Consider the following 8,509-nt stretch of genomic DNA (forward strand, 5'->3'; position numbering starts at 1 on the left):
GCTGGAATATTGCTTAATGCGGCATAAAACCCACGCACTTACTTACTCTTATCAACTGCTAGATTAATAAACATAATAAACATTGAGCTGGCAGATAGACAAAGTGGTGTTTAGGGGACTTCAACAAACTGGGACTGCCAAGTGGCCAGACCCTGGCTCTACTGTTATAGGTTGAACAGGCTAGGGTCAATTGGCAGACTTAGCAAGTTTCATTCCTGTCAATCACATTCTGCCACAAAGTTTATGATGTGTATCAATCAATCAGTTAAGGGCTGCCCAAAGTTTACATAGACAATGTTTCAGTTTCACACAGATCAGTGTATAATCTCGACATGTAGCATATCTAGATCTGAAATTGGCAACAGACTGTGGAACATGTCCTCTCTGTAAATAGAAGTATACTAAAAAAACATATTCCTTCCTTTTGTTATCTCTATTGATACCATGATGTTCCTATTATTGAGGGGGCCATGGGTGGCCCAGTCGTCTCAGACGCAGCAATTCGCTGTTCCGTCCCTTGGGCACGCCAGAAACCTATGATTGTGGGTTCGAATCCCGGTTCGCCCTGATTGTGTTTCTAGGTTTGTCAGCACCATACCCGTGCTCGTGGTTTTCACCGAAGTGGTAAACGTCTGATACCTGCATCACTTCGGGCTTTCATCCCACATTAAGCTGACACGCTGCGATATATCTGGAATACTGTTAAAAGCAACGTTGAACATAACTCACTCACTCACTCACTCACTCACCTATTCTTGAGTGTGGCTATATGTCATATGAGAGGCTGTTCAAGCTGGGGGGTTTGCCTGCCCCTTCATTGTCCTGTTGAGTCATTGTTGAACCAGCAGCCTGTTTGAACAATCAGTTAACTTGGAAGGCTGATTTTTTCGGTTGGGATCATGTTTCATCTGTTTCATTCACACTGAGGACTCCAGGCAGTAGTCCATTCCAAGCAGTCCCTTGGCCTTGTCAAACAGTTGTCCTTCATATTGTTACCTCCATGCCAGAGCAGTTGGTGCTGTTCCTGATGGCGTCAACAGGAAGTTGTCATAAAACATGAAGCTCGGACTTGCATGGAATTAGAATGAAAGCAGAATCTGAGGGGTTCATGATACCAAGGAGTTTAATTGTTGACAAAATATATTTCAGTTAAAATGGTAATGAATATTCAGTGATGTTCACATGATTACATTTAAATTGATTTATGTCATCTATTCTACAATTTGCTTGATACTTGTGGAGTGATAAGTACTTCACAATGCTTAATTCATCTTGACGTAGCTGGTTTTGACAATGAATGTCATGTTAAATCCCTTTGGTAAAACATTTGATTGATGACTTCTGAAGAAAGGGAATCTTCCTAGTCGGCATGTGCCATAACAGGGAGTGGAGAGACTTGAGAGACTGTAGTCAGTGGTGCTGTAGTTCACCACTGTGCAGTCTCTTGTAGCAGTGTCAGGTTCCCAAATATAGACTATCCCACATTCAGATCCTTGTTCTGTCAACATACACATGTGTAGATTCCGGGTTAGAATTGGTCCCAGCAACCTATGCTGGTCGTAAGAGACGATTAGATGAATCAGTGGTCAGGCTTGCTGACTTGGTTGATAGCGTGTCCTCGTACCATAACAGCATGGATCGTTGCTCACAATATCGATCACTGAATTGTCTGGCCCAGACTCAATTATGTACAGTGTGCATTGTATAGCTGGTATATTGCTGTGTGCGGCATTAAAAACAAACAATAAGCAGTAAGCAGCATAACCATGCTTTGGCAAGGATTTCCTGTCATCTAATGCAGGGCAAGTTGCTTTGCACATACTAAGGAGGAATGGTTGTCGGCTTGAATCACAAAGTTGACCCTGATTATTAAACTTGGTCTGTCTGCACCATGCTGGTCAGTTTCAGTGTTAAACATGGATAACCTCTTCTCACAGTTTACTTGGGGCGGTCGGGTAGCCTAGTGGTTAAAGCCCCGACATGAGTACAATGTGTGAAGCCCATTTCTGGTGTCCCCCTGTCATGATATTGCTGGAATATTGCTAAAAGCGGCCTAAAACCATACTCACTCACTCACAGTTTACTTACATAAAGTTTTGTAACTTACATATTGTTCAAACAGCGTCAAGCCACTCTTACTCACTCACTTCACAAAGGAGCACTTTACTCCAGGCAAGAAATCAAGAGGGAAATAGATTTCAACATGTTTATTAACTTCAGTGTTATGTATGCCATAATGCAAGATGAACAAACAAAATCTTCTTGAAAGTTTTTCTGTCACTCAAATTTTAGAAAAATGTCTGTTTGTGCTTATTTTGTATTGCAATGCAACATGATGCTGCAGTAGTCATGTCTTGTTCTCTCACTTGATACATCAGTGCAGTCTTGGTATCATGTTTCCCTCATTTCATTAACTGTATTTTCTCAAAGCTTTTGAACAGACTGATGTATTTTCTATTTTGTCAACTTTATTAATCAAAAGCTTTAATTGTACAGTCTATTGCATTCCTCCTTTTGGTAACGATTATTTTCTGAACGCTTATTTGTACAGTCTGTTGCATTGCTCCATTTGGTACCTTATGCATGCTTGGGTGTACAGTCTGTTGTGTTCCTCAATTTGGTACGTAATGCATGCTTCTGTTGCGTTCCTCCATTTGGTACCTTATGCATGCTTGGGTGTACAGTCTGTTGTGTTCCTCAATTTGGTACGTAATGCATGCTTCTGTTGCGTTCCTCCATTTGGTACCTTATGCATGCTTGGGTGTACAGTCTGTTGTGTTCCTCAATTTGGTACGTAATGCATGCTTCTGTTGCGTTCCTCCATTTGGTACCTTATGCATGCTTGGGTGTACAGTCTGTTGTGTTCCTCCATTTAGTATGTTATGCCTGCTTGAGTGTACAGTCTATTGTGTTCCTCCATTTGGTACCTTATGCATGCTTGAATGTACAGTTTCTTACGTTCCTCCATTTGGTACCTTATGCATGCTTGGGTGAACAGTCTGTTGTGTTCCTCCATTTAGCATGTTATGCATGCTTGTGTGTACAGTCTGTTGCGTTCCTCCATTTGGTACCTTATGCATGCTTGGGTGTACAGTCTGTTGCGTTCCTCCATTTGGTACCTTATGCATGCTTGGGTGAACAGTCTGTTGTGTTCCTCCATTTAGCATGTTATGCATGCTTGGGTGTACAGTCTGTTGCGTTCCTCCATTTGGTACCTTATGCATGCTTGGGTGTACAGTCTGTTGTGTTCCTCCATTTGGTACCTTATGCATGCTTGGGTGTACAGTCTGTTGCGTTCCTCCATTTGTGACCTTATGCATGCTTGGGTGTACAGTCTGTTGCGTTCCTCCATTTGGTACCTTATGCATGCTTTTGTTGCGTTCCTTCATTTGGTACCCTCTTGCTTGGGTGTACAGTATGTTGCGTTCCTCCATTTGGTACCTTATGCATGCTTCGGTGTACAGTCTGTTGCGTTCCTCCATTTTGGTACCTTATGCGTGCTTGGGTGTACAGTCTGTTGCCTTCACATGTAAACTACTATGAAGATGTCTGTATTTATCACTGTTATGGTCGTTGCTGTTGAGTACTATATCCGGGTCAGGATGTCACAGTACACTCTCAGTACACAGAGAGTTTATGTTGTGGAGTGCTGCCATTTTCATTTATTTTCATTTTTGACATCCTCTGAACTTCAAAGACAGATGCATTGAGAGTAGGGGTTTTCACATGGTTGTCTGATGGGCTCTAAGAGAATGTGGTGTTCACAATGAACTCTGATAACTAACAGAGATGGGGGTGTTCACATGTTGTATCCAATAAGGCTCAGTCTCTACACACTAAGCCTCCCTTTCATCCAGCCATTGCAGGGAGTATGGTGTGTTACTCCTGACCCCCGTTATTTTTGTGTGTAATCTTCTTCTGTCAGCAATGTCTTGTATGGAGTGTGAGATCCTGACCATGTAAATATGAGGGGAAATAAGAAACAAACCTTGAATAAAATGATTTTCAAGAATAAACATTGTTTGTTGGTTTGTAAGATACTGAACAAAACAAGGTCGGGAAATAACTCTGTTTACCTGTGAACTGCAGCTGCTGGCAATCTAACATGTTCTTCAACCAGTTGGAAACAATGTGCGCAAGGATGCACAGATAGAGGTGGACACACAGCAACTCTCCAAGCCCTGAACTCTGATTGATGAACTCTACATAATGTTTGTGATGAAATTATTACATTGAAAAATCCTTCTTCAAGGTTGAAGATGAGGATAGACAATGCAGCGGGGAGAGAGGGTGGTCTATGGACTGGCTCAGCTATTTTAGATCACCTCACGCAAGAACCAGTCTGTCTGAACCTTGTAGTGGGATGTTCTAAACCTCATTGTGGGATCTTCTGAACCTTGTAGTGGGGTGTTCTGAACCTTGTAGTGGGGTGTTGTGAACCTTGGTAGTGTTCTGAACCTGGTAGTGGGGTGTTGTGAATCTAATAGTGGGGTGTTCTGAACCTCGTAGTGGGTTGTTGTGAACCTTGGTAGTGTTCTGAACCTCGTAGTGGGGTGTTCTGAACCTTGGTAGTGTTCTGAAACCTCGTAGTGGGGTGTTGTGAATCTAGTGGGATGTTCTAGATCTTGGTAGTGTTCTGAACCTCGTAGTGGGATGTTCTGAACCTTATGGTGTGTTCTGAACCTTATGGTGTGTTCTGAATCTAAGTAGTGTTCTGAACCTCGGAGTGGGGTGTTGCGAATCTTGGTAGTGGGATGTTATGAACCTGGTAGTGAGGTGTTCTGAACCTGGTAGTGAGGTGTTCTGAACCTTGGTAGTGGGGTGTTCTGAACCTTGGTAGTGAGGTGTTCTCAACCTTGTAGTGGGATGTTCTGAACCTTGGTAGTGGGATGTTCTGAACCTTGGTAGTGGGGTGTTCTAAACCTTGGTAGTGGGATGCTCTGAACCTTGGTAGTGGGGTGTTCTGAACTTGGTAGTGAGATGTTCTAAACCTTGGTAGTGGGATGTTCTGAACCTTGGTAGTGGGGTGTTCTGAACTTGGTAGTGGGGTGTTCTGAACCTTGGTAGTGGGATGTTCTAAACCTTGGTAGTGGGGTGTTCTAAACCTTGGTAGTGGGATGTTCTGAACCTTGGTAGTGGGGTGTTCTGAACTTGGTAGTGAGATGTTCTAAACCTTGGTGGTGGCGTGTTCTGAACCTTGGTAGTGGGGTGTTCTGAACTTGGTAGTGGGGTGTTCTGAACCTTGGTAGTGGGATGTTCTGAACCTTGGTAGTGGGGTGCTCTAAACCTTGGTAGTGGGATGTTCTGAACCTTGGTAGTTGGGTGCTCTAAACCTTGGTAGTGGGGTGCTCTAAACCTTGGTAGTGGGGTGTTCTGAACCTTGGTAGTGGAATGTTCTGAACCTTGGTAGTGGAATGTTCTGAACCTTGGTAGTGGGGTGTTCTGAAGCTTGGTAGTGGGATGTTCTGAACCTTGGTAGTGGGATGTTCTGAACCTTGGTAGTGGGGTGTTCTGAACCTTGGTAGTTGGATGTTCTGAACCTTGGTAGTGGGGTGTTCTAAACCTTGGTAGTGGGATGTTCTGAACTTGGTAGTGGGGTGTTCTGAACCTTATGGTGTGTTCTGAACCTTATGGTGTGTTCTGAATCTTAGTAGTGTTCTGAACCTCGGAGTGGGGTGTTGCGAATCTTGGTAGTGGGATGTTATGAACCTGGTAGTGAGGTGTTCTGAACCTGGTAGTGAGGTGTTCTGAACCTTGGTAGTGGGGTGTTCTGAACCTTGGTAGTGAGGTGTTCTGAACCTTGTAGTGGGATGTTCTGAACCTTGGTAGTGGGATGTTCTGAACCTTGGTAGTGGGGTGTTCTAAACCTTGGTAGTGGGATGCTCTGAACCTTGGTAGTGGGGTGTTCTGAACTTGGTAGTGAGATGTTCTAAACCTTGGTAGTGGGATGTTCTGAACCTTGGTAGTGGGGTGTTCTGAACTTGGTAGTGGGGTGTTCTGAACCTTGGTAGTGGGATGTTCTAAACCTTGGTAGTGGGGTGTTCTAAACCTTGGTAGTGGGATGTTCTGAACCTTGGTAGTGGGGTGTTCTGAACTTGGTAGTGAGATGTTCTAAACCTTGGTAGTGGCGTGTTCTGAACCTTGGTAGTGGGGTGTTCTGAACTTGGTAGTGGGGTGTTCTGAACCTTGGTAGTGGGATGTTCTGAACCTTGGTAGTGGGGTGCTCTAAACCTTGGTAGTGGGATGTTCTGAACCTTGGTAGTTGGGTGCTCTAAACCTTGGTAGTGGGGTGCTCTAAACCTTGGTAGTGGGGTGTTCTGAACCTTGGTAGTGGAATGTTCTGAACCTTGGTAGTGGAATGTTCTGAACCTTGGTAGTGGGGTGTTCTGAAGCTTGGTAGTGGGATGTTCTGAACCTTGGTAGTGGGATGTTCTGAACCTTGGTAGTGGGGTGTTCTGAACCTTGGTAGTGGGATGTTCTGAACCTTGGTAGTGGGGTGTTCTAAACCTTCGTAGTGGGATGTTCTGAACTTGGTAGTGGGGTGTTCTGAACCTCAGTGGATGAACCATAGGTAAAGTGATTTGAACCTCTAAGTGGGTTCTTCACCAATTGGGGTGTTCTGAACCTCGTAGTGGGGTGTGTGTTCTGAACCTTATAGTCGTCGGTGTTCTGAACCACCGAGTAGCAAAAACATCAAAGACCCCGTTGGAATTCCAGGGTTTAATTAGTCCCCGTAACCAATGTTTCTTCTAAGAGGTCACTGAAAGGATCATATGTTTGCATGACGCACCAGACATTGCTCATAATACCAGCCTCTGGTCTGTCTGGTCGAGATGTTATTATTCCAAGACAGCTGGAATACAGCTTTGGCTGTTCCGAACCCCAGGCTGTATTGTTCTGGCACCTGTATCATGCGTGTCAGAAACAAGTGTTATGGAGACGGTTGACATCTAAACCTATACTCATTCACTGTGTTTTGACTTGATAACGAGAATCTCACTCCAGTACATATCCTTCATGTATTAGTTTTGATAAAACATGATAGGATACACCTTCAGACAATGCCCACAGATCATCTCTCTGAATGTGACATTGTCCAGCCATTTAAACAAACTGCGTCATGATTGTCAAACGATCGACAAGAAATACACCTACCTGGACCTGTTTCTGAAAATCATCTTTGTTCTATGTGTTCTGCATGTGTTCTGTGCTCTGTGTTCTATCATCCTGTGCAGTTGTGAAATTTGAGGAAAGTCCTATCATAATAACATGTCTGACATCAAGTTGTCAGTAGGGGATGAGATGAGGAAATAATTAACTTTCTGTGAAAAATATTTACTCTTTTGTAGGTCAGAGTATGTACTTAGTTCTGTCAGGGATAACTTTCTTCTTTTTATCACAAGTTTGCAGTGGCCATGCTGAGACTTTACATAAAATATAAGTACTGACTTATTTGCATTGTTACGAGTCAGTCTGTATCAGTTCCAGTGAGATGCTATCCTAGATGTGACCAGTGTGGTTCAGACCGATACAAAAGGGATGAATGCATTACAATCGACAACTTCTCTCTGACAATTGTTGTCTTGCAAAGCCCTCCGTAAATATTGAGGGAGTTCCTTTTCGTCCTGATGTGCTACACATTCTGTCCTTGCGAAAGTTCAGCCACAGTACCAGCTTTACCCCAGTCCTGTATCCTCAGCACCAACATTAAAGAGGCTTTATACTGAGCTGTCCTCCAAGGCATTAACAAAACTGCATTCTTGTTCGAAGCGTCACAGGTGGCCCAGTCGTCTAAGCCCCGCGATTCGCTGTGCAGAGTTGCGTCCCTTGGCCACGCCAGAAACCAAGATTGTGGGTTCGAATCCCGGTTCGCCCCGATTATGTTTCTAGGTTTGTCAGCACCATACCCGTGTTCGTGGGTTTCACCGAAGTGGTAACCGTCTGAGATCTGCATCACTTCGGGCTTTCCTCCCACATTAACTGATATACTGTTAAAAGCGGCGTTAAACCCAACTCACTCACTCATTTGCTTACATCCATCATTCACCAAGATCAGCCTTTGAAATTTATGCTAGTCCAGTAGCCTGAGACTTCTAAGCTGTGCTGATGACAAGTGAAAATCAGACGATGGTGCTTCTCATTGGCTAGTAGCATTCGTGGGGTATAATTCTGAACCAGTTCTCAATGCTTCAGTATTGCTGCAAGTTGAAACAGAATAAAACTGACATAAAATGGAGTTTCGATCCAGCAGGACTAGCCACAAACCCAAGGACTGGTGAAATAAGGTTTAACTTATAACTGTAATACTGTTAAAAGCGGCGTTAAACCCAACTCGCTCACTCGAAGCGTCATTAAAACACTCACTGAAATATCCGAGGTAAATAATCGAGGTTGGACCAGACAATCCAGTGATTGACATCATGAGCATCGATCCACGCAATTGGAATACGATTACATGCATCAACCAGGTCAGCGAGCCTGACCCGGTCCCGTTAGTCGCCTCTTACGA

General features: G+C 43.9%; 1 protein-coding gene and 1 long non-coding RNA gene across 3 annotated transcripts; both read right to left on the reverse strand.

Moving 5' to 3' along the window:
• Nucleotides 1-2,446: 2,446 nt before the first annotated feature.
• LOC124126205 lies at nucleotides 2,447-2,986 on the reverse strand. 2 transcript variants are annotated; one of them, XR_007218315.1, is made up of 2 exons: nucleotides 2,747-2,986; nucleotides 2,447-2,576 (listed from the first exon to the last, which is right to left on the reverse strand). It is a non-coding gene; the product is annotated as an uncharacterized LOC124126205 (long non-coding RNA). The 2 variants fall into 2 exon arrangements; XR_007218314.1 differs by having other exon boundaries at nucleotides 2,662-2,986.
• A 2,090-nt stretch (nucleotides 2,987-5,076) lies between these two features.
• Nucleotides 5,077-6,569, reverse strand: LOC125373326 (mucin-2-like). The gene is made up of 2 exons (XM_048384334.1): nucleotides 6,073-6,569; nucleotides 5,077-5,608 (listed from the first exon to the last, which is right to left on the reverse strand). Exons 1-2 carry the CDS (start codon nucleotides 6,567-6,569, stop codon nucleotides 5,077-5,079), a joined length of 1,029 nt encoding a protein of 342 aa, XP_048240291.1.
• Between the last annotated feature and the right edge of the window lie 1,940 nt (nucleotides 6,570-8,509).

This window comes from Haliotis rufescens, unplaced genomic scaffold, assembly GCF_023055435.1.
Source record: "Haliotis rufescens isolate VD_foot unplaced genomic scaffold, xgHalRufe1.0.p SCAF_5, whole genome shotgun sequence".
Classification (NCBI taxonomy): Eukaryota; Metazoa; Mollusca; class Gastropoda; order Lepetellida; family Haliotidae; genus Haliotis; species Haliotis rufescens.

What these genes read in the sequence shown, in the direction of transcription:
- LOC125373326 (XM_048384334.1), bottom strand. Translation starts at nt 6,569, where the DNA reads ATGGTTCATCCACTGAGGTTCAGAACACCCCACTACCAAGTTCAGAAC. An exon ending in CAGAACACCCCACTACCAAG is followed by an intron (nt 5,609 to 6,072) that starts GTTCAGAACATC and finishes ACACACCATAAG; the next exon opens with GTTCAGAACACCCCACTACC.